The sequence below is a fragment of the Mustela nivalis genome (assembly GCF_964662115.1).
Source record: "Mustela nivalis genome assembly, chromosome: 1".
NCBI classification, from domain to species: Eukaryota; Metazoa; Chordata; class Mammalia; order Carnivora; family Mustelidae; genus Mustela; species Mustela nivalis.
The window spans coordinates 58249298-58274506 of record NC_139020.1 but is presented as its reverse complement, the minus strand read 5'-3'; the positions used below and the strand labels follow the sequence as shown (position 1 = coordinate 58274506).

At 41.8% G+C, this 25209-nt stretch overlaps 2 protein-coding genes across 5 annotated transcripts in view; one reads left to right on the top strand and one right to left on the bottom strand.

The window, feature by feature from the left end:
- LOC309867055 (MICOS complex subunit MIC26-like) overlaps positions 1 to 2509 on the top strand; it is a 69015-nt gene extending 66506 nt beyond the window's left edge. For both annotated transcript variants that reach the window (XR_014312959.1, XM_082735313.1), the window contains one exon: positions 1248 to 2509. Coding sequence is in view for 1 of the 2 variants with exons in the window: in XM_082735313.1 (XP_082591439.1) it covers positions 1248 to 1444 (197 nt within the window). In the remaining variant the exon portion in view is untranslated. The remainder of the gene's footprint in view (positions 1 to 1247) is intronic.
- A 2784-nt stretch (positions 2510 to 5293) lies between these two features.
- Positions 5294 to 25186, bottom strand: CD200 (CD200 molecule). Of its 3 annotated transcripts, none has more exons than XM_082735054.1 (6): positions 24417 to 25186; positions 20611 to 20692; positions 17167 to 17487; positions 14516 to 14788; positions 12272 to 12379; positions 5294 to 7369 (listed from the first exon to the last, which is right to left on the bottom strand). In XM_082735054.1, the coding sequence occupies exons 1-5, from the start codon at positions 24426 to 24428 to the stop codon at positions 12273 to 12275; spliced, it is 795 nt and encodes a 264-aa protein (XP_082591180.1). In that variant the 5' UTR covers positions 24429 to 25186; the 3' UTR covers positions 5294 to 7369; position 12272. The 3 variants fall into 3 exon arrangements, with proteins under 3 accessions (XP_082591180.1, XP_082591179.1, XP_082591181.1); XM_082735053.1 differs by lacking the exon at positions 24417 to 25186 and adding an exon at positions 23377 to 23575; XM_082735055.1 differs by lacking the exon at positions 20611 to 20692 and having other exon boundaries at positions 24417 to 25179.
- Between the last annotated feature and the right edge of the window lie 23 nt (positions 25187 to 25209).

Below are 25209 nucleotides of genomic sequence, written 5' to 3'. Positions count from 1 at the left end.
AAATTTGGGGTTCCCCTAGAGACCCGACCTCCTCCTAAGCTATATTTAAACTTAGGAAATGTTTTTTCTTGGCTGAGTCAGTACCCTGAACCAGCTTCTATCAGGCCGCAGAAGGGTCTGTCTGGGCTACACTGGGAATTTCTATCACCTGTTTCTTTTGTCTCTCCTGGTAAAGAAATGAGGCCTGTGTAGTTTCGGTGAGTCACCTGCCATCTCTGGGCCTCAGTTTCCCCATTTGAAATTACTTCTAATGCTGACTTGCTGTGATTCCTACTCAGTCTCTTGCAAAGAGACTCATAGGGTGTTGTGTCCCTTGGCATATGGCAGGAAGTTTTCAACCTCCCAAGAACCATATGCCCATCAGCTCTTGAGACTTCAGGTCTCAAACTGTTGTTGTCTTTGTTTTATACAAGATGGTGGCTTCTGATGACATTTTGGGGATAGAACCTGGTCAAATCAGATATAATCGAAAGCACCTTGACAGGCCTGGAGTTCCCTTAGGGAATACGTTCCATCCTTCCAAGGGATTTGTAAATTAACGTTAGCTCTCAGATGAAGAAGAAAGAAGCATCTTCTCTCCCGGACAGTTCCAGCCACGTCTAGGCAGCTACAAAACTTGCTTGGCTTCTCAGAAACCCATGGGGACAGACAGAAAGAGGGAATAAAATTCCAGGCTATCTTTAAGCTATATGAGTCCTCTGGAACCTTTCAAGGCCTGGCAAGGCCCTTGGGTCACGACATAGTATGAGATCTGCTGAAGCAACATTAAGTCTAAGGAGAGAATTCAGGAATGTCCACTTTGGTGTCCTCTTTAAGGAGGGCTCTCTGCCATCTCCACAAGATGGTGGAACTCTAGTCAGGAGGCCCATGCTGCCTTCCAACCACCACTGCTGCTACTTCCTCCGGTTTATATTCCAGAAAGTTCTTTTGTTCTCACTGTTTAACAAAAAAGAACGACATAAAGGTCCCCTGCATGCCTTGTTCAATTGGAGAATTTTAATACTTTCCATGTACCATTGTAAAACCAAGGACAATTTTATAACTTTTTGTATATAGTTGTTACCTGTAGGGCAATCTCTGTAAGCAGGGACAAATGACTCTAAAGGAAATGAATCCTAGTCGGTTTTCCCCTTAAGTCAAGAGTCTTGTCGTTTAAATAAACTTCTTGTTATAGGAAAAAGGGAAAAACAGAAAGCCAACGCTAAGGAGAAAGGACTTTAACCTTTGTGTGTTTTATTCTCTTTCAGGACAAGGGAAGGCCAAGTCATCCCAGACGGCACACTGGGCATCTGCTTCTGTTGGAGACAAGCCCAGCCGGATTTTTCTCTGCCCAGCAAGAGGGCAGCCCCAACTGCCAGCAGGCCCCATCCTCCTCAGCCCCACGTCCATTTCTGGACAAGGGTGGGACTGGCTGTGGGGTGAGGGGGGATTAAAGAACAACTGAGGACATGAGGCCCTCGCTGTTATCAGTGGGAATTTTGAGCAAATGGGGCAGACATGTGTCAGCAATTGGGTGCACTGAGAGACACAGCCCTTCTTATTTGAGCCCTTATAGCCACTCCGCAAGACAAAGTACACCCTTAATTAATAACTAAGGAAACATAAATTCAGAGAGATGAAGTGCCTGGCCCAAGATCACACGCTAATGTGTGCCAGGAGTGGAGTTGACAACCCCTTTTGGCTCGACATTATCCTTGTCCCTATGCCTCATGATCACAATTTCTAAAAGACCTTTTCCTGCAGTCTAGGTCAATCACACATTCCCACAGTCCAGGAAGGATGTTTCAGTGCAAAGTTATTTGAACGAGTCCTCCTTGCCATGATGTATTACCATAACATGAAATTGTTCAAAAAATATTTCTTGGCCATCTGTACTAGGTGCTAGGAAAAAAATCAAGCAAGCAACAGATAAAAATCTCTGCTTACTATCTAATGGGAGAAGACACATAACACATGAAAAAAGAAAGCATGGCATATGCTAGGTGGTGGTGCGCGCAACAGAGAAAAATAAAGCAGGAGAAGGAGAGTATTTGTTGGGGGAAATGGCTTATGTGGTTATCTTCAGAAAGAACATTCCAGGCAGAGAAAAGAGTAGGTGCCAAGACCCAGGGGTGGAAGCATGTCTGAAGATGAAGAAATCCGAGGAGGCTAGAGCGGCTGCCAGAACATGACCGAGAGAAAAGGGAGCAGCTGATTTCAGAGAGGGAGCAAGGGGCCCAACCGTGGGGAGCCTTATAGCCCACGTAAAGACTTCAGCTTCTACTCTAAATGAAATGGGAGGGGCGCATCAAAAGAAATGAAATCTTGCCATTTGCAACGACGTGGATGGAACTAGAGGGTATCATGCTTAGCGAAATAAGTCAAGCGGAGAAAGACAACTATCATATGATCTCCCTGATATGAGGAAGTGGAGATGCAACCTGGGGGGTTAAGGGGGTAGGAGAAGAATAAATGAAACAAGATGGGATCAGGAGGGAGACAAACCATAAGTGACTTGTAATCTCACAGAATAAACTGACGGTTGCTGGGGGGAGGGGGTTTGGGAGAAGGGGATGGGGCTATGGACATTGGGGAGGGTATGTGCTATGGTGAGTGCTGTGAAGTGTGTAAACCTGGCGATTCACAGACCTGTACCCCTGTGGATAAAAATATATGTTTATAAAAAATAAAAATAAATAAATAAATTTAAATTTAAAAAAAAAATGGGAGGGGCGCCTGGGTGGCTCAGTGGGTTAAAGCCTCTGCCTTCGGCTCTGGTCATGATCCCAGGGTCCTGGGACCGAGCCCCATATCGGGCTCTCTGCTCAGCCAGGAGCCTGCTTCCACCTCTCTCTCTGCCTGCTGCTCTGCCTACTGTGATCTCTATCTGTCAAATAAATAAATAAAATCTTTTTAAAAATAAATAAATAATATGGGAAACATTGCGACATTTTGTGAAGAATGACATGACTTGTATTGCCTCACATTTTAAAACAGTTACGAGAATAGACTGAGCAGGGGAGAAAAAAGCAGGGAGACGAAAAAGAAAGCTATGACAACGGTCTCAGAAAAAGACAGGGATGGTTTGGGCCAGAGAGTAGGATTGAGGGGAGGAGCTGGATTCTGAAAGGGCAGACAAAACAGGGTGGGCTGAATCACGAGATGAGTACAGAGGTCAGAGGTCTGAGAGCGCCCTGGGTAGGAAGCCTGGGGTTCTCAGCTGGAGTTTTAGCCCCTCTCAGGTTTACAGTGTTACCTGAGGAAAGTCACTTAAGGGCCTAGGACCTCATTTTTCACACAGAAAAATGGGCCTTGACACGTTCCTGATTGCACGACGCTTAAATGAATGGGATGCCTGTGCAGAAGTTCGCTTGCTTAGGAATGAATCGCAGCTCTGGGTGACCTTGTACGCTCGTCAGCCTGAGCAACTGTGGCAGGGGGACTGACGACGAATCTGGAATACCTTGGGAGCAAATATAAAACCCCCAAACCAGAAAACATTATGATTGTGAGAAATTCATTTAGGGAGTTTGTCTATTTATTTATTTATTTATTCGATTTTTTTTTTTTTAATTAACATATACTGTATTATTTGTTTCAGGGATACAGGTCTGTGATTCATCAGTCTTACACAATTCACAGTACTCACCATAGCACCTACCCCGTTTATTTAAAAAACTCAGCAATGGTTTCTTTTTGTGAGTGTGTTGTTTTTTTCTTTTTAATTTTATTTATTTATTTTTAGAGGGAGCACCACTCATGAATGGTTGGGGGGGTGCAGAGAAGCAGATTCCCCACAGAGCATGGAGCCCCCCCCACTGAGATCTCAACCTGCACCTAAATTAGGAGTCCCACGCTTAACCCATTGAGCCACCCAGGTCACCCCTAGGGAGCTTTATTTTTAAAGTTAAATCTCTTTCTTAGAAGGCTAAGAATAGCCATAGAAGAAAGTTTGTTTGTATAAAAAGAAAACTGTTTTAACCAAAGCTTTATGATCTCTAGTTACAATATGGATTTTGTACTCTTAAACTTATATTTATAAAATGTTGCCTGGTGGGTGACTAATAAATTTTTACACACTCCCCCAAATTCTCATCTTCAGTTTTAGTTCTATTTAAGCACAAAGGCTTCCTTTGATTTCTCCTGCCTCTGAGGCTGGTTTATCACCACCTTGGAATTTTTCTAAATTTTTACCAGCAACAGAAATATGTGATTGAATTATTCTAAGTGACTCGAATGTTTACAACTTTCCCAGTCCTACATAAACATGCAAAGCCCAAACTGCCTCTTTCCAATTCACAAATTTAGAACAAGTACCCTTCGCTGGAACATTCAGAATAAGCATGGAGGAGTTGATGAGCTCCTCCCAGGGGTGAGGGGGCAGGAGTCACGGAGCAAGAAATGTGTTTCCCATGCATCCGCTTTCTTGGACAGAGTTCGGGTCACTCCTTCCTCCTTCTGCCTTCACTGGCTATGACCCTCCCAGGTCTTGTCCATCACAACCTATTACTCTAAGTCCAACTCTCTCAATATCCTCCAAGGTAACTGATAAGCCATTTCATAAGCCAATTTAATTGAATTACAAGTGTACCTTGTTTTATCACACCTCACAGACACCGTGTTTTACACATTGCAGGTTTGTGGCAACCCTGCCTCAAGCAAGTCTATCGGTGACATTTTTCCAAAAGCATTTGCTCAGTGTACGTCTCTGTGTCACATGTTGGTAATTCTTGCAACTTTCCAAACTTTTTCATTACTATTCTATTTTTTAGGTGGTCTGTGATCAGTGGCTTTGATTTGCTGAAAGTTCAGATGATGGTTAGCATTTTTAGCAATAAAGTATTTTTTTAAAGATTTTATTCTTATTTATTTGACAGATAGGGGTCACAGGTAGGCAGAGAGGCAGGCAGAGAGAGAGGGGAAAGCAGGCTCCCTACTGAGCAGAGAGCTCAATGCGGGGCTCAATCCCAGGACCCTGAGATCATGACCTGAGCCGAAGGCAGAGGCTTAACCCGCTGAGCCACCCAGGTGCCCAGGCAATAAAGTATTTTTAAAGTAAGGTGTGCACATAGTTTCTTTTAGACATAACATTAATGTAACCTTAACAGACTGCAATATACTGTCAACATTAACTTTTATATGCACTGGTAAACCAAGAAATGCATCCGACTCATTTTATTGTGATATTTGCTTTTTTGCAGAGGTCTGGAACCAAACCCACAATATCTCTGAGGTATTCCTGTATTAGTGATGAAGAAGGATTAGTCCTAGGGCTCTCTGCATTAAGTTATGATGAAATAATGGAATGCTTAGGCATTATAAATATATCTGTTTAATAAAGAGTTTCTTTGGGAAAGACATGAAATCTTCTCAAAAGGTGGTCTCCTCCTTTGCATAATACTCTTTAAATAAGCAGTCTTTACTATTGTCCATTGACCATTTCAGGGGGTCCACAAAAGCCGAAACCTGGCATCATCACGCCGCTACATCATTTGCCTTTTTCACGCTCATTCTCCCATAGTCATGATGTGGAACTTCCCAGAAACTATGGGATGTGTAATGTTGATGTCATTCTGATGGCTAATAGAATGCATGCAAATGTATTTTCGTTTTTAAAATTTATAAGCACGAATTTCAAATGTAAGTATCAGCAAACACTTCTCTTTACAAGAAAGCTCTTGAGGATCCTCAATAATGTTTTTAAACACATTCTAAATTTTTGAGAATTGCTGCTTTAGTTATCCTGCCTGATCTGACCGTTGAGATACAGGGCAGGGTGGTAGCTCCGATTAAATTCAGAACTGTAGCAAACTAATCAGTTTGCAAAGTTGATATCTAAAACAAAACCAAAAGAGCATATACGAGGAAGTGCGCTCACATTGATGAGGTCACATCCAAAGGACACAGTTTTCAACTTGATGGAGCTTCCCCTGGCTAGATCAGGATTTGTGACCTATCTGATTTGTGACTTTGTGATGAATCAGAAACGTTACTGGCATCTTCTAGTGGGTAAGAGAGGGGAGGGGAGGCTTTCCCACACGGAGGGAAAATCTAAAGATTATCATTAATGTCCACATTTTCCAAAAGAGTATCATGAACAAAACACTTAGATTTGACACTTTAAATCATCCAGTATCTTAATACAAATATAAGAAATAATACAGAATTAAATAACATATGAAAAGCTTACTAAATATACAAATACCCAATTCAATAGTGAAAACAACATATACTTTAGTTCTTAGGTCACTGAGCCGAGACAAGAAAGCAAAGGGCACTGCAAATGTCACTAATTTGGTCTTGTGATTTTTAAGAGTTCAAAAATATTCCACTAGTTAAGAACAATATATTTAGAACAAAGGGATTTGTAAACCCATACGCACCTTCTCTACTGTTGTGAGAAATTAATGCACGGGAAAAGAAGCCAGGAAAGAGAAGCATTTGAATTGACTTTGAACTGAATTTGAAACTTCCTAAATGCCTCTTTTTATTTTATCATATATTTCCTTTTGAATTCACAATGATTGGTATACAACTGGATCCTGTTATAAGTCAAATGGGACAGGAATTTTTTTTTTTTTTAAATGTGAGCTGCTGGGCTAACAATACTTATTCTTCTATACAAGTAGATAAGCAAAGTTAAGGTTGCCAATGTTACTTTGCAGTGAATTCAGTTTCATATTCATGGTGCTAAACGTCAGTCACAGAAGGGCATGAAGGACAGCAGTGAAACCAAGGGTTCTGGAAAGATCACTCACTAACAGAGCAGTGAGCAGGTAGAGAACGACCACCACCACATGAGGAGGAAACACACTTGTGGACCTACGAACTATATGGAAGAGATCAAACAGCAACAGAAAGGTGAAAGGTCATCTCAGAAAAGTTCTTTGGTCCTTAACACCTTCCCGTGTTCTCCTTTCTCTTCTTCATTTCTTGATTCCTTTTTCCCCTGGAATTACATCAGTTTTTAGAGCAGAATGGTAAACTATCTCACCCAACTTCCTAATTTTCTAGATGCAGGTGTGGATGCTCATTGAGATAAAGTGATGAACAGAGGGTTGGCTTTCGATGGAGCCAGAGTCAGCCTCTGAATTGTGGCTACTGATTCAAAGTCCAGTCTCCATTCAATAGCACAATACTTCATTGCTTCACAAAATCAAGTCCTACAACAGACTTGAGAGGTAAAACGACTTCCTTTTAGAACTCCCACAACCACTGGGTAGCTTAGATGGCAGTAGAAAATCTTGAAATTCTTGGGTCTTTTATCCCTACTTCTTCTGCTCTTTCTGTCCCTCAGAGAACCATCATTTTCCTCCTGCCTTCCTCCTGAGTCAGATTCAAGTAGACCAGGGTGTAACTTTTCAGGGTTCTGTGTGATTCCTCTACGGCTCTGGATAAAAGAAAGATCAAGATATTAACTTCAAACATTTATAATGTCTATCCTAACATATTTGAAGAAGGATCAGTAAGAATAGAATACACCTGTGCATATTTCATTGGCAAAGATAAGGACATTTCTGACCCAATGTGAAGTGGGGAGACCATGACTCTTTCCAAGGGACATAAGTAATTCTAAGAAATAATGTCTTGCAGAATCACTTAGGACTATTAGGACTAAAAGTTAAAAAAAAAAAAAAAGTAAAAAAAAGCTAAAAAAAAAGAAAGAAAGTCAAAGAATTCCAAATAATCGACATGTGTTTTATTTATAAGACCTTGAGCTTTGTTCTCTGGATACTAACTCACAGGACATTGGGCTGGAAATGGTCACAAAGTAGACCTTCCAGGGGCTTTTCCTGGGCTACCAGGTTTCCAGCACCTAAACTGAAAAGGCATGAAAAGATCTAGGATTTTATCTTGGTGCTACCTCTCATTCTTTGTGTAATCTTAAGTAAATAAATACAGTTTTCTCTACCAGAAACTCGAATATTTAAAACCTGCCAAAAATTCCAGTGTCTGCTGTCTGTGGTAAAAAACAGAACAGCGTAGGCAAGAAGGTCGAGACTGAAGGTACTGCTGGCGAGTGACTCTGTCAACTGGTCATGACATTTTGATATGATGGATGGCTTCCGCCCCTTTTCAAGGGTAAACTCTTGTAGAAAAATATGTTGGAATGCAAGATTTCTCCCAGCATTTTTGACCTAAGCAGTTCAATAAAGATTGCCTCACATTTTTCTTATTAAAACACCTCATTTCTTCTGCTTGGAGCTATGAGGAAACTGCAGCAGGATGTTGGCTACCATTCATGCAGCCTGCCTCAGGGAGACAGACATGAGTACAGTTTATATACAATGCAAAGATTCTTATTATTTTAGAAGCAAATACTCTTTGTCTTATCCTAACTGGTCACTAATTTCATTATATTGTTCATTGGGCATTTCTGTTATTTGATATAGTACTTGAAGAAAAAGTGAAATTTGGCATACGCACTTCATAAGAATGTCTAAATTTTCTATTGTTTGCCAATTCTGCCTCGGCTCAAACAAACAAAAGAAAACTAGGACTCAAGGCAAAAATTTCAAAGACCGAGGTGATTATCTGTCTATTAAGATCTGCTCCAAAGTGAGGTTAGTTTCTGGGAAGCATGTAATCATTGCTGGGTTGACTAATGAGAAATAAAAGGTTATTCTCAAGCCCAAATTTAATTTCATTGTAGTATATGTGGAAGGGGCAAATTTTATGACATCAACATGGCTTTAGTAGCAAGAACTGTTATAAAATGGGAGAAAATTTCCCTAGGAAATTTTATTTCATTTTTTCACTTTCTATTTTAGTAATAAAGCACTGGATTCACAAAAGAGAAAGAAAAGAGGATGTTCTTTGAAAACATTTCAACCTATTATCTTACTGCTGTAGTCTCATGGGAAGTAACTGCAGTGATTCCATCAGGAATGCTACAAAGAGAAAAATGCTTCTAAGTCATCATACCTTCCTCCAGAGTGCACCTTTACTGGTGAAAAGAACACCATTCTTTTTGGCATTAAAGAGGATCTCAAGAAAAAGAGAGTCTACTTTTTCCACAAAAATAACCTCATCATTAGAGATCATGCCTCTATCCCAACACTATGCATCTGCTTGTGCTTTGTGTGCAAAGAATAAGTGATTTTGATCTAACATAGACTTTGCCATTGCCGTACTTCCTTATTTAACAGAGCCAAACCTTACTTAACTAGATTCATCTTACCACTGAGCAGCTTCCTAGAGAGGATTCTTTTCTACTCACATTCAGTGAGTTCAAGAGTTAATTCATCCCTCATCTCCTCTTTCTCTCTGCATGAACCTTGGACACAAGCACCCACACGCTCACACACATTCAGTTCCCCCTTTTCACTTCTTTATCTTTAAACACATCACCATTGTTCCAGTCACTGGGTTCAGGAACTGAGTGTCATCTTTGACTGATCATGTTTCCCTGCCCATCCAAAAGCATTAGGTGTTTAGGAGGATGAAAAGAAAAAGAGAAGATAAAAAGAGAAAACCCAAAGTAAGGGCAAGGAAAGAGAAGCAAATGCAGTAGGTCCATTCGCTTTTGTCACAAATTGATAGTCAGAATTTTTTTTTCAAGATTTTATTTCTTTATTCGACAGAGAGAGATCACAAGTAGGCAGAGAGACAGGCAGAGAGAGAGGGAGAAGCAGGCTCGCTGCTGAGCAGAGAGCCCAACATGGGGCTCGATCCCAGGACCCTGGGATCATGACCCGAGCTGAAGGCAGAAGCTTTAACCCACTGAGCCACCCAGGTGCCCTGATAATCAGAATTTTTAAAAGAAATTTAAAGTGTCAACTTGGTTGACACTTGGTTTTCTTCTCTTTCTCCCAACTTTTTGTATAACTTCAGTTTTGGTCTTGAGTGTTTAAGTCTCCAGCATAATCGACACTTAGTTTTACTAGCTATTTAAGTAAATGGGACCAAATGATCTGGCTGTTAAAATATTTGAAACCAGCAAAAAAATTCAGTCACCCAAAATGTGACACAGAACATTGAATGTAGTTAACTTATTTGGTCATATGTCATGAAGGCATCATCCGTAAACGGCAATCCCAGTGCTTGCAAGCTTCTACAGATGTTCAGGTGTTTATTTTCATAAATGAGAAAAAGTTCGGAAACAAAGTTAAGTTTACTCCCCTTGTTTCAGGAACTGGAAAAAGACATTGAACAATAGTGTTTTCCAGAAAACCCAAGACCTACTTAATGAACAAAGGACCATGATTTTGCAAGTGCCCCATTCTAGTGGAATTTACCTTGGGCTTAAATGATTGTATTATAAGATTCTTGTCCAACAGGGACTTTTTAAGATGAATTTGAACACTTCATACTTCTTTCCTCACACTTTCCAAAAGAATATAGCAATAACAGCAAGCAAGGGCTAAAATACATGCAACCCAATAGTGCCTTTCAAGTCAGGACTCCAGGACATCAGAGCTGGAAGAACATTCTGGCAGAGGTCAGCTGACCAAGCCAGGGTTCTAGCCCTAAGCCTGTTGTTAATTAGCTGTGTAATCTTAGGGAAGGAAGTCAATTTCCCTCTCTGGCTTCAAGTCCTAATGGGGAAAATGATGTTTTGGGGTAAAGTAAAAGCAAAGAGCCTTCTGCCTTTGACATTCTGCAGAGCACTAATGAATTCTATGGGCCTATGTTTATATGCATAAAATTATCTGATCTGTAATCTCCTTTTCCCACAGAACAGTTTCTTTTATCTACTTTTGCAAAGGGGTCATTGACACTGAAGATCTGTTGCTATTCTTATAAAATCACAAGGATTAATCTGGTAGTTTACATAAGGCAAAATTAAGTGTCTGAAAAACCTACAATATGAGCTTATGATTTAACTTTTAAAAAAAAAACAACAGTTTAGGGCTCCTGGATGGTTCAGTCATTAAGCGTCTGCCTTCCACTCAGGTTGTGATACGGGGTTCCTGGGATGGAGCCCCACATCGGGCTCCCTGCTCGGCAGGAAACCTGCTTTTCCTCTCCCGCTCCCCTTCCTCGTGTTCCTGCTCTCGCTGTTTCTCTCTTGCTGTCAAATAAATAAATAAAATCTTAAAAAAAAAAAAAAGAAGTTTCTCAGACCAAGAAATTAAAAAAAAAAACAAAAACAAAACCAACAGTTTTTTCCTTCCCTATCTTTCAGTCATCTGAGATGGAAAAAACTACCTTATCAGCCTTTTAACCCTTGGAAATCCCCATCACACATACCATAAACTGAAGCTTTGCATTAACTTTAATAACTTATGCACTGCCTCCCGAAAACAAACAAACAAAAAAATACTTCTCTCTCTCTAATTGAATCCTCTTGTTTTATAGCATCTCATTTTATAATATATCCCAAGATTTTAGACTCAGCTTTTATGAGGTACTGAAGTTAAAATAAGAAAAAGAGGGCGCCTGGTGGCTCAGTGGGTTAACGCCTCTGCCTTCGGCTCAGGTCATGATCCCATGGTCCTGGGATTGAGCCCCGCATCAGACTGTCTGCTCGGCAGGGAGCCTGCTTCCTCCTCTCTCTCTGCATGCCTCTCTGCCTACTTGTGATCTCTGTCTGTCAAATAAATAAATAAAATCTTCAAAAATAAATAAATAAAATAAAATAAGAAAAAGAGAATTGAAAACCTCACTTGGAGAATCTATCCATCCATCCATCCATCCACCCATCCATCCAACCATCCAATGATTCATTCACTTTCTTAATGAAAGTTTATTGAGCACTTAATATACATAAGACATTGTGAGAGCTGTTGAAGGGACAGAGAAAAATTTATAGTCTATAAGGAGAGAATAACATGACCTAGTTATAAGTCTAGGTCACCTGTATGCTGCCTCTAGTGTTTGACACATAGTTAGAGTATAACAGAAAATACTACTTAATTAGTGAGTATACTGGAAAATTTCAGAGTCTCTTACAAGAAGTAGCTGGCCTGGGGAGTGCTGTAAAAGGAAAAGAGATTATCTTTCCCATTAACTGGCAGAAGAATACAGCATGGGTACTGAGAATTTTTTCCTCTGGTGTTACTATCAGCTGACTCTACAGTGATCAGACAAATATTTTCCACATTTGCTCTCAACAACCCTTACTCTTAACTTACAAATAATTAGCCATTAAATGATCTTAGCAAACGAAAGCAGAAATATCCAGTTTAATGTCCAACTGCATGAAAATGAACCCCAAAGTCTTCTAAAACACCAGCAACAACAAGCAGAACACATGGTTGCCAACCTTTATTTACATCTTCCTGTGCCACCCACAGTGCTATAAAAAAAATCATTTGTTTCCTTCTTTGTACTTCCTGTGATAACTTACCTCAGTCTTGGTTCCGATGACGTTTCCAGTATAATAAGATAGAAATTAAAACCAGGAGAATTACCAAGGAAACAATGCTTAACAAGAGCGGAACTGAAAACCAAAAGCCTATAGATGGTGAAGGGAGAGAAAGAAGAAACAAAGTCATAAGCAGAAACTGTTGAGGCAAAAAGTGGTCAAGCAATCGTGAAGTTTTTCCTAGAGTGGAGCTTTCAATGAAAATTATCTTCAAATATATACCTATTGAGGTCTCCATTCATGTTTTCATATTATTTCAATAACATTATGTTAATAATAATCTAACCACATATTTTCTGTGGTTACTATCCTCTAAGAGCTTTGAATGTATTATTTCATTTAATCTTCAAAACAACCCAAGAGTTAGGTATTATTATCATCATCTCACATATAAAAACAACAACAACAAAACAAAAACTGCGGCTCAGAGAAGCTAAATAAGCCCCCAAATCAGCCTAGTAAGGGGGAGAACCAAAGCTTAGCCAGAGGTCAAAGCCCATTAAAATAATGTATTTACTCAAGAAGTTGCAGAAAATACAGAGAAATATAAAGGAAAAAAAAATCATGAATTTCATGATTCCAACCCCAACTCATCTCAATGTTTTTATTGTATCTCTTCTCATCTATGTCTTTGTTATTAATTCTCTTTCCAAAGGCTCCTCAATGTCACTCCACAATACTACAGCAGAGAAAGAGCTTCCTGATTCCATAGTTCCCAGCGTCTTCCCCATCCTTCCGTAGGGGATTTGTCACATTACCTAATTCAATTGAACCTGTTCAGAGAGAGATGCATCTAACTTCCATAGTTACAATGCATGATAAATGCCTGAAGCATGGATGACTTTCAGTAAATGTTTGTGGAGTAAACAAATGTTACACAAATGACGTATAAACATTATAAATAACGTAAGTCAGTTTTGGCATTCTTGGACAAGACATGTTCCTTTTCAGCTTCTTGTTCTTCAGAACAAGAAATTCTTCAGGAATTTACCCTCTGCCTTGGCTGAAAATGAAGATATCTTACAAATGTCCAGATCTAAGACCACAAATCTTTTGCCCAAATTTACTTAAATGTTGACATTTTGATTAGTTCATTTTTTTCAAGGACCCCAAAAATGACTACCAAAAATGGGCCCCAGAGGCCACCACATCCATAAGGCAGACAGGGGAAAGTTTTCCCAAGCTTTAGTGCTTAAAATGCTCCCTGAAAGGGGCGCCTGAGTGACTCCGATGATTAAGCATCTGCCTTCAGCTCAGGCCATGATCCAGCATCCCAGGACGGAGCCCCGCACCATGCTCCCTGCTCAGCGGGGAGTCTGCTTCTCCCTTTCCTTCTCCCTCTCCACCTGCTCATGCTCTTTCTGTCTCTATCTCTCTGTCTCAAATGAATAAATAAAATCTTCAAAAAAAAAAAAATTCTCCTTGAAGAAAAAAGCATCAGTACCTTTGGAGGAAGCTTATGACTGGTGCTTCAAAGCCACACAGAGAAAGAAAATTGTGGCTATTCCCAAAGTGCCTAAAACTACCACTCCTTTAATCTCCCACCCACAAGCCTCCCTTCTTGTGTCCATGAGGTCCAGAGCGAGAAGCTTAGAGAGAAAAACACAAGAAAGCAAAAAAGGGTCTTGCTCAGGAGGCAGTTTGTTTCAAAGGGATGAGGAAAACATTCTCAGATCAACCCCTTTCTTAAAAGATCTGTGGCCCCTCTTCCACAGTGTAAATGATGCAGAGCCCTCCTCCTAGATGGCACCTCTTGCAGGAAATCTTCCTGATGCCTCCAGACCGAGCTGAGCCTCTCCTCCCCACTCAGTCCTCCCAGGGTGAACCGGAGTGCACCGTGACTTTCCAACGAAGCATTTCACACAGTTTTATCATTGCCCACTGGATATTCCCAGTGGAATCAAAACTTTCTGAGCAAAGAGACAAAGGCCTGCTTACTGTCATGTTTCAACAGTCCCAAACCTGGCACCCAACAGACGTTAGCGGCATGGGGAAAGAAAAAAAAATGCACAGATAGATCTCAGCAAATGCATGTGGTATGTGGGCAACATACCACAGTTACCAAAGTAAAACTGGCTTTACTCGTTTCCTCAACTCTCTTTTTCTTTCCCCACTCACTCCATTCTCTCCCTTATGAACTCCTTGGCTAAGCGGCCAAGAGGTTCTGTAGAACATTCACCACTTGCCAGTTGTATGGACACGGATCCACCCACAGCCTTCTCTTACCTTTATCCATAGTTTGCGTGACGCTGGTCACGTTCCCCAGGTGAAGCACCTGGCAGACCACCTCCTTCCCCACCTGACTCTTGGGGTCTTTGACCTGGAGGACGCTCGTGACAGATGTGGTCCCATTGGGGTGGGAGAGAACCTCAGTACTGTTGTCAATCCCTGACCCAGACACCTTCCAGGAGATCACAGGGGCTGGGCGGGCATTGGCAGAGCAAGTGATATTCAGGTGGTCTTCGAAGAATTTATAGTGAAGGAACACTGTGGGCTGTACTGGGACAAAAAAAAAAAAAGAAAGAAAGAAACAAAGAAAGAAAGAGGGTCTGCCATCAGTTAAGCACCACATTCTCTTCAGAGGATGGAAGAAGATCTTTACAGAAAGACACTGGGGGCTCAAGAGGTGAGATGTGGCACACCTGACCCAAACTGGGGCTCCTCAGTTCGTTCTGTGTCTAATCCTCCAGCCGGCAGGATAGAAACTGGCCTAGGACAAACCTGGAGCAAGAAAAATCCTCTCTACAGTTTGTCTGTAGGGGAATTAGCTGAGCGGGTGGAGAGGATCCTCTTTCCCACATAGTCCAGAACCTAATTATTCTGTTCTCCTTTTCCATAGGCAATGCAGCATCTCTGGCTTCTTCTGGGTGTCCCTCTACAGTCTGACAGAGGTCACCTGTCAGCACTGCCAAAGAGGGAGGCTGACCTCTCAGAAGCCCCAGGGCGGTTTCAGACCTGAGAGCCCACAGAGGGGCTGCTGCTTAGAGATGGCTTTTCTCTGCTTGGAGCTGGAGCAGGGAATGATATGTGTGGAGGAGACTTGGAAAGACCCTGCTTGGAGTATCTACAGAAAAGGTAAATTGGAAATTCACTGCTGATAACAAGAAAATCGCAGAATGACAGTTGAAAGGACCTTGGAGATCACCTGATGGAATTAAGAGAAAATGACTAGCTTACAAGAAAAGCATATTATGTTAGTCCAGCTTTTACCGTGTTCCTTTTGAAAAAGTCCCTTGACCCATGAATTCGTTTTCATTGTGTACTTTGAATACACAGTTTATCTCAGCTGAGCAAACACAGGATGGCTTTCCTGTGGTTGCTCTGGAGCCTACAAGATAATTAAAGGCCACTAGCTAAAGGAAAGCCTGGTCTGTGTTTAGAGGTTCAAGAGGTGGGGGGGGGGGCAGTGGGCTAGAGGATATGGGGCCAGAGGACTGTGGCTTCTTCCAAAGAACACTCAGATTACTAAAGTCAATGGGCAGTAGGGGAAGACAGATAAAATTGAAGGAAGAGGAGTGTGGTTGACGTGGTGAGACATGGTGAGACTGGGTGGCAGGGTTCTCTGGAGCATCAAAGGAAGCTCCAGACGGAAGCTACCGGGTGTGGCTGGAAAGGATCGGTGTGGAAAAGAACAGGGTTCTATCCGCAAGACTCAGGGAAGTATAGTTTTCTGGTAACAAAACAAACAAACAAACAAACAACAAAAATATATATATATCAAAGTTTATGAGTGAAGGAGGATAGAAAAGAGATGATAAAAAAAAAGGAGAAGAAAAGAAAAAGTAACGGAAATGAGAAAAAATGACAAAAGAAGGAAAAGAAGAAAAGTGAGGAGGGAGGGAGGGAAGGAGGAAGGAAGAATAGGAAAGAAGGAGGGAAGATTGGAGGGAGGGGGAAGAGGAAAAAGGGGAGACAAAGAGGCAAAGAGAGAAAGAAAACAAAAGAAATAGAGTCCAGAAGAAAACCTGGCATAAGATCATACCGAGAGTACTCATTATCGGTGAAATAAGTGAAGGAAACCTTTTTTTTTTTTTTTTTGCTGTTGCCATACCTCCCCCTTGCATTCGTTTACTTATCCTCCTCTTACTCCGTGTCCAGTATTCTTGGTGTGCTCAGACTCTCACTTTAACGTTCCTGATAACCCTGTCTGAACGACTCTTTTCCCTTCTAAAACTAGGTCCAAGTGTGCCACGCTCCAAAGTTACCCTGACTGCTACTTCTCAATTCTTGATCTCAACTATGTGTCAGTTAAAAGGAAAAGAATTATGTCAAACTAAGCCTCTTGGGTTTAAAAGAGTGCTTGTTATCCAGTTAAATACCTAGTCGACATCAGGTATGAAGGGTCTCTGTGGAACGTCCCCTCACCAAGCCCGAGAGAATGTGTTGAAACAAAATGAGAGGGACCACAATGACTGGCTCTGGCGAGGCCCAATCTGGCTCTGTCCTTAGATCCAAAACTGTTAGAGTTTTAATGACCCTACAGATGATTGATTAAGTACTTACTGTGCAGATAGATAAACTCTGGTTCAGAGAGTGGATGGGACGCTCCCAGGGTCACATGACTGTTAATGGCAAAGCCAGGTCTGAATCATATCCCTACTTATGAAGAACCGTTATCCCCACTATGGTCCTTGATTTACGCTTGCTGACAACACCATTCCTCAGAGCAAAGATAACTCCAGCCAGAGATTCAGGGTAGCCCCGTGAGCTTTCCAAATAACAATAACCACAGTTATAGCAGACATGAAAGGCTAAGCGTCTTCTCATGAAACTTTCTGAGGTTAGCACCCTAAAAAACTAGGCACTACCACCATGTTCCAAACATTCTTGAAAATAACATTTCTAGCCAGAGACAATGTATTCCCAGGGATTCTCACCAGAGAGGGTGAGGCAGGCTATTCCTGAGATCTTCCCAGAACCAAAAGTATTGAAGAGGCACTTGTAACACCCTTCATCCTCCAGGGTGGTATTCCAGAACGTGATGGTTGAGTTCTTGAGTTCCAGCTCAGTGATGTTTATCTTGTCCTTATAGGCGGGCTGGACCACAACCCCATGGTTCTTGCTGAAGGTGACCATGTTTTCTGGGCTAACAGGCTTGATTTTCTGCCATGTCACAATCAAGACTTCCTCAGAATTTTGCAGAGAGCATCTTAAGGAAGCAGGTGTGTTCAGTGGCCTTTTTTCATTTTGGGTCACCACTTTTATCATGGAATCATAAAAGAACATTTATATTTTAAAAGTTAATACACAAAAATTCACATTTTTCTGATTAAAAAATGCATGTTCAAAGTTAAACATAGAAAAGATAGAGGAAAATGCAAAGAAAATATTTACCTACATCCCTGATATTGCTAGAGAAATATAAGTTCAAATATGTTTACTTTCAGAATAACAGAGTAAAAAAACAAGAAAGCAAACCCTCGTGACAGAAATGCCTCAATGAATCCCTGTAAGCTGAAAGTATGAAAATGAGGTTGGAGATAAAATTTGCCAGAGAGAATAGAAGCATCACCAAGAGTGTTCATGCCTAGAGGTACAGAAGCAAGGAAGGGCCAATGGACAATTGGCAGAGTGATCCGTTTAAGTGAAGAAGATGTAGCTACCCTATACATTCCACATGCACGCCCTACAAAGAAGGGGCAGCAACAGCAGGGTCTGCCTCCAGGAAGCAGTGTGAATATAGGGACCGAAGGTAGAAAAATATACCAGACGGTGTTTCAGAAGACTATATAGTACCAGAAGGCTTTGACAACCAAATAATGATCTACGCATTCCCACATTTTTACTTAATGCCATGCAGAATATAAGGCATGGCAGTAACTTCTTCCCCTTACAGTGCTGGCTACTCATATTGATATGATAGATGATTCAGCGGGAAATCTTTATATAATAACAACTAGGCAGACATCTGAGAAAGCTGACAATGAGAGAAGAAGAAACTCTACAAACCCAGGAACTCATGCCAAATGAATAATAAATCAATAAACATTTTGACATGAATAAATGTGATATCTTAAATGTAAAAAGAAGCCAGCATTGTAAATAGTAGAAATCAAAGTTGTAGAAAATGACAAATGCAAAATCTTAACGATTTGGCTGACTTAGCAGAACAGACATCACTGAAGGGTAAACTAGCTAAGTAGGAAACACAGGTCATGCGATTCTTCCAGAATGTGGCACAGAAAATTCAAAGACCGGGAATGTTTCAGCATCAGAACTTTGAGACTTACTAGAAGGGAAAAGGAAGAATGGGAGACAAAAACATTGTGAGGGACAAAAATGTATTCTCCAAAATGATAAAAGAAGCTTTATGTTGGGGCGACTGCTTGGCCCAGTCGGTTAAGCATCCAACTTTTGATTTCAGCTCATGTCATGATCTCAGGGTCATGGGATTGAGCTCCAGGTCAGGCTCTGCACTCAGAAAGAACTCTGCTTGAGATTCTCTCTCTCTCTCTCCCCCTCTTACCCCCCACATTCTCTCTCTCTCAAATAAATAAAATAAATCCTTAAACAAACACACAAACAAACCTTTCTGTGCCTAACAATGTAAATGAAACATATAAAAAACCATAGAACTGAAAAGAAAAATTTTAAATCCACAAAAATAATTTTCCATAGTTTTCTCAGAATTTTCACTTCCATAAATTGAAAAATATAGATAAAACAAAAAAGTCAAATATAAGGATGAAAAGTTTTGAAGTGAATATTTATATATAAATCATTACATATAAAAATTATATGTGCATGTATATATAAGTATGTATTTACAAACTTTTACCCAAAGAGAACACACAATCTTTACAAACATTCCCCCAAACTGAACTTGAAACAGGATGCAAAAAAAAACCTCCTACCCTATGATCTTGCACACTGATCACAATGCAATAAACAAGAAATTTACATACTTCTTTCAACTCTAATTACACCAGAAATCATAGCAAGACTAATCAATTACCATAAATAACAAGGAGACTAGAATGTATTAAAGTCCACAGAAATTGATAAAGCCATTTTCAGAAGGAAATATTTAATCCTAACTTCACTAGGACATAAGAGAGATTGAAAAATGAGTACACACATTTATCCAAACATCCCAGGCCCCCAAAAGATTAAAAACAAGTGAATTAATATGGATAAAAGCACAAATTAATGAAATGGTAGACAACATGTAGACTTAATAAAAAAACACCAAAATCTGTGTTTTTTTTTTAAATGAGTAACAGAGAGAACATGTTGGCTAGCATAATTAGCTAAAAAAAAAAAAAAAAAAAAAAAGCACTATCCTCTCAGTGGCCCTTCAAAAATGTTAAGGTAAGGATGACAAACAAGGTAGGTATAGCAACAGACACAAATTGGAACCCAGGAGTACTGCAGAAGTACTGTTTTAGGGATGTACACTCTTGGTAGATGTGATAACTTCTGGAGGCTATACCTGTTGTTGGGGTTTTCTGAAAGTTTGTTGAGATTTTGCAGAGAAGAGATTTGAAGAAATTGCTGCTTTTAGAATGGAGAGTAGAAGAGAAACCCAAGTTAGAGTTTCAACCTCTTAGGTGATTTTTGTATTTGACTATGGAAGAAATAATTTAATGGAAAGTCTACAATTCTTTGATGCGTCTATGGAATGCCATTTAAAGTCCCTCTGGTCCATTGGTAAAGCCTGTGCTATGGATGGTGAGAAGCCTGCCCTGTCTCCAACTGTGACGGCTGATTAGAAAGCAACAGCACATGGAAGGTGACAGAAGGTCAGCGAAGTGAGGGGATGCTTTCCCATGGAACAGAGGAGAAAGGTCTGGCACAAGGAGGGAACTCAACGAATAAGTGGACAGCACAGGCATATGCTTTATATAGACTTTATATAGACTGTGAACCTATGTAATAATTTCATTATTTTCCACAGTCTTCTGCAAAGGAGGGGTATGCCCAGTTTAAAAGCTTACTACCAGATTACCTTCTACGAAGAGTATATTCATTCAGACTTCCAAAGTGTTTCCATATCTTTATAAACATAGGAAATTATATTTAAATAACATTTAGAACTCATTTGTTTTGATAGGTGAAAAACATCTTCATTTAGAAAGAATTTCTTCATGTCTGGTTTTATCCTTAGAAACAGTTTCTAAATATTCAAAGTCTTTTTCCATTTCGAAACCAAAAATGTGGAAAGCAGAAAGAAACACTCCCATTCCTCCAAGAAAATTACATGTTTAAATAATTCATGCAGACAAACGAACTAGCACAGCACAAACAACACTAGCCAGATGTCTCCCCTCCAGAAATTGTGCTCCCTGGACCCCATGCAGGGGAACTGGGTATCTTTTTACCTTTCGCCCTGCATGGCATCACTGCTGCAAAGAACCAAATCAATCTGTAGGCAGACAGACGACAGAAGGACCTCCTGAACACCTGAAGACAGAAAGCAAAGCAAAGACATGGGCATTTGCATATGGACAAAAAGCTAAGGAAGCTTCAATCTCATGGCCACCTCAGGGAATGCTGCAGCTAACATTTTAACCACCAGATAACATTGGTTTTGTGGATGCAGAACCAGAGACTACAGATGGAAGAAATAAAAGAGCATGCTCAGCAGCAATATGGCTCCTGCATTATGGCAACCCTTAGCACTTTGAGGCCTCGCTCTCAAAACCACCACTGTCAAGAGCAGGTCTCAAAGATGTAGGATGGGTGGGGAAAACAGACTGCCGGAGATACACACAAAAAACACAGAGATGACACACGCTGGACAGCATCCATTTCCCAAATAATCCACATCCGTTAATATCAAAGACGGTAACTCAGGGGTTGGAACCACTTTTCAGAAAGATACGACTGCCTTGAAGTTTGCTGAAGAAGATGTCCCTGAAAATACTACAAGTTTTAGATGAACCGTACCTTTTAAAAAACAGTAATATCCAGAGGCACCTGAGGGGCACAATTGGTTAAGTGTCCAACTCTTGGTTTTGGCTCAGCTCGTGATCTCCGGGTCCCTGGATCCAACCTCACCACCCGCTCTGCATTCAGGGCAGAATCTGCTGAGATGCTCTCTCCCTCTCCCATTTGTGGGCGTGTGCTGTCTCTCAAATCAATAAATAAATCTTAAAAAACAACAAAAAAGTAGTGTCTTTGGTTTTTTTTTTTTTTCTTCATTGTTTTGTTCATCTGTCCAGGCAGAAATCCTTGGCATTTTTACTTGATGACATTTAATTGAATGTTATTCTGGGTATCATTTTATTATAAAATGAGAGGGTGGGATGTAGGCAGATGAACTTCTCTCTACAGTAGCCCCACGGATCCTTTCACTTGATCTACATGTGTGTGTTAGACGGGTACAGGCGAGAAATGTCGTTTCCCCCCACACACATTCTTCTATACTAGAGATGTGTAAGAAATGTAGGTTTCTCTGTATTTATCTTTACTTGAATTTCGTTGCTATTTCATGTTGCCATTCCAACTAGAGGTAGAGACTTCCTTGCAGTCAGTATCACATCATCTCTGTCAATTATTGCCCCTGCCACCCCCACGCTTTACTACTGTCCCAATCTTTGGCATTGCATCTCCATTCCTGGAGGCTCACACAATGCCTAGTCATGGGACAGAGCTACTAGTCCTTTGTCACAATCTATCTACTATAGCATTCTCTAAGATGGATGGGTTGCCCTTCGTTCATCATGGTCATCAAGATTTGTGCAATTAAACCTTGTGCTCAGAAAGTGCCTTCTCGGGATGCCTGGGTGGCTCAGTTGGTTAAGCAGCTGCCTTCCGCTCAGGTCATGATCCCAGCGTCCTGGGATCGAGTCCCACATCGGGCTCCTTGCTCAGCAGGGAGCCTGCTTTTCCCTCTGCCTCTGCCTGCCATTCTGTCTGCCTGTGCTTGCTCTCTCGCCTTCTCTCTCTGATAAATAAATAAAATTAAAAAAAAGAAAAAAAGAAAGAAAGAAAGAAAGTGCCTTCTCTCATCCTCTTTCATTCTCCAGATTCCATGCCCCTGGGTTCTCCCTATATGGGGCAAAGGGAAATTCTGTAGGTTCTCTGCCTGGACTCCCATGGATCTGTCCATCTCTGTTTTACTCTTGCCTTGTCACGATGAGGAGACTGGTCTCTTTCCAGAGTTTGCCCCAGATAAGCAAGGCACAGGTGTTCTCTGTTCTTAGATTTCAGCACCTCCCTGTAAGTTCTAGTTATCACGCTCCTGAACTCCCTCCCCACTCACAGGGATCAGGTACAAGCCTGCCTTTCCAGAACACAAGCTTGTGTCAGGCCCTCTTTGCTCTCCCAGCCTAGAAAATACAAACCTTATTTGTATTTTAAGGTTCCCCCATCCCCTGCGTTCTTCCCATCTGGAAAAACGTATGTCCTTGGTTTTCCAATGTTGACGCTTTTAAAACTCAAATGCTTAGGCTCTTGCTGTCTCAACACCTTCGCTTCCAAAACTTAAGTCTTCTTTGCCACTCTACTTCCACACCATTTTTTTTTAACCGTATGCCTCTCCCACACATGAAAACCCAAATTCTAGCAAAGAGGATGAGGAATACAGAATGGATTGGCTCTCAGAGTAAAAATCTGTGTTTTAGGATAAGACACACACCATATAGTGTGTGAGATGGGAGCCAAGAATGTTGAAGAAGGGAAAAAACAATTATTGAGGCAAGGGAATTAGAAGGAAAGCCTTGTTATTAAATATATACACAATTATTCTAGCTGACTGACGAGTTGGGGTTAATACAAATACCAGATGTGTGAGCCAGGACAATGACTTTACCTCCCCAAAATGCAGTAAAAAATAACAGCACCAACCCTTCTGTTAAAAAGACTAAGCAAGTTAACACATGCAATGCTCCCAGAATAGTGACTGATAGGAGTAAGCACTAAATAAAATTGTTGTCATTACATTGGGTTACTATGAGAATTAAGCATGTAAACGACTAATACAGTGCCTAACTAAGGTACAGTAAATCCCAAAACATGTTCGGTAACTTAAAAAAAAAAAAAATCCACTAATCAAATCACACATAGAGAGTACAAAATGAAAATGGACAAATCCACGTCTACCCCTTGCCAAGAGGGCCAGGGCTCCCAGAGACCTGTCTTACCTGACAGTTTCCCTCTGGCAGCCAACTGCTCCTATCCATGCCTCTTCCCCCTGAGTTTCTAGGTGTAGATCTGCTCCCACCATGTGTAGTTGCATGGACTCGTGAAAATTAACCTCTCTGTTTGTTTTCTTATTTGCAAAATCACATAACCATTCCTCCTCTGAAGGATGGTTGTGAAGATTAGCAGTACCCAGTGCGCGGAGTAAACACGCGCTCCCAGGCCACCATTCTCCTTTGTTAAGAAAGATACTGAAATGACTGGCCGTGCTGTCTTGCCAATAAACCATATATAGAAAAAAAAAATACCTTGAGGTATTACTTGTATTTGGATTTTAATTTTGTATTGTTACGATTCTTTTCAATTATCCCAATGTAAATAAAAACCCGCTCATTCAGATCCGGAATAAACAAAATGTCTGTCTCTCTTGGATACTCTGGGGTTTAACCCTGATTTATCTGGCCCTTTCTGGCTCACAAGGCAAAGGACCGAAGGATGGAGAAAAGAGGCCGGTGCATCCGGGAGGGAGAGACGTCTCCGGCAGACAGCGAGCCCTGAATTCTGCAGCGCCCACCCCAGCTTTGTGTGCCCACACGGAGCCAAAGCAGCCATCCCTTTCTTGGGACAGAGTACAGCACGGTGTGCTTTCCTGCGTCCGAGCCGGAGCCTGGGAGCCCAGCCGCCAGCCTGCCCAGAGGACCCGCCGGCCGCCCGCGCGCGCCTCCCGGCCCAGTTCCCCTCGGAGGACCGCCGTGATCTCGAGAGAAGCGTCTCCGTCGCCCAAGCCCCCGACTGGCAGCATCCTTCCTGGACAACTGGCACCGAGTACCGGGACTCCAGGACCAGCCTGGGAACCACCCTCCTCGAGGCGAAGTCCTCTTCTCCGCAAGGCTAAGCGTCGCGGGGAGAGCGCCGGCCCCGAGGCCAGCGCCGAACCAGTCCCGGGCCGGCCGCAGCCGGACGCGCGGAGCCCGCCGCCGTCCCCGGGGCCGGCGCGACATCCCCCGCCGTGCGCCCTGGTTCCACGCCCGGCCCCGCTCACCGGCCTCCCCATCGTCGCTCCCGGCCGCGCGCGATTGCCGGCTTCAGCTGGAAAGCCCGGGGGATCTCACCGCGGCGCGCCGAGCGTCTCTGGCTCAGGGAGGCGGGCCAGTCTCCGCCCTGATACGAGCTTCCAACTTTCCCCCACCTTTAAACGTTTCCAGTTCTCGAGGGGACGGTTGGTGAAAGTGAGAAAGCTCTGTGGGGTGGGGGATACACTTTTTCCACTTTAATTTCAAGGACAGAAGGAAAACGGGGGAGGTGAGGAGTCATCCGTTGGGCTTTAGCACTCAGGACCCGCAACTCGCAACGTCAAGCAGGTGTGAAGTAACAGGAGGTGGTGAAACCGAAAAAAAGAACAAAGGCTTTTCTTGGGGAGTCTTGGAGTTACAGTTCAGAGAGCACGGGTTGCGGGAAGCCAGAAAAACGCTGTGCTCTGGGGGGAAAGGCAAGCGGTTTTATGAAAAAGAAGGAAGGGGTGATTCCATGCTGCAGATAAAGAAAATAAGAGGGAAAGGGGCTAATTTGACCCTGACCAGTGGAGCCATTCTGATAACTATGGCTTTACTGCCGCTGTCAAATTAAACCTTCTCCACTATGTATTTACTACCTTTAGTGTCTCCATATGACCTGAATGACAGTTGCTATGTTGAAATTTAACTGTTTGTAAAACTATCGCCCCTTCTGGCTCCGTTCAGAGTTCATTAGTTGGAAAGGAAAGTGGAGCTTCAAGATGGATTCTTCTCACGTCCAGAAATATTATACAATTCCACACAGGCATGTCAGAAATGAAG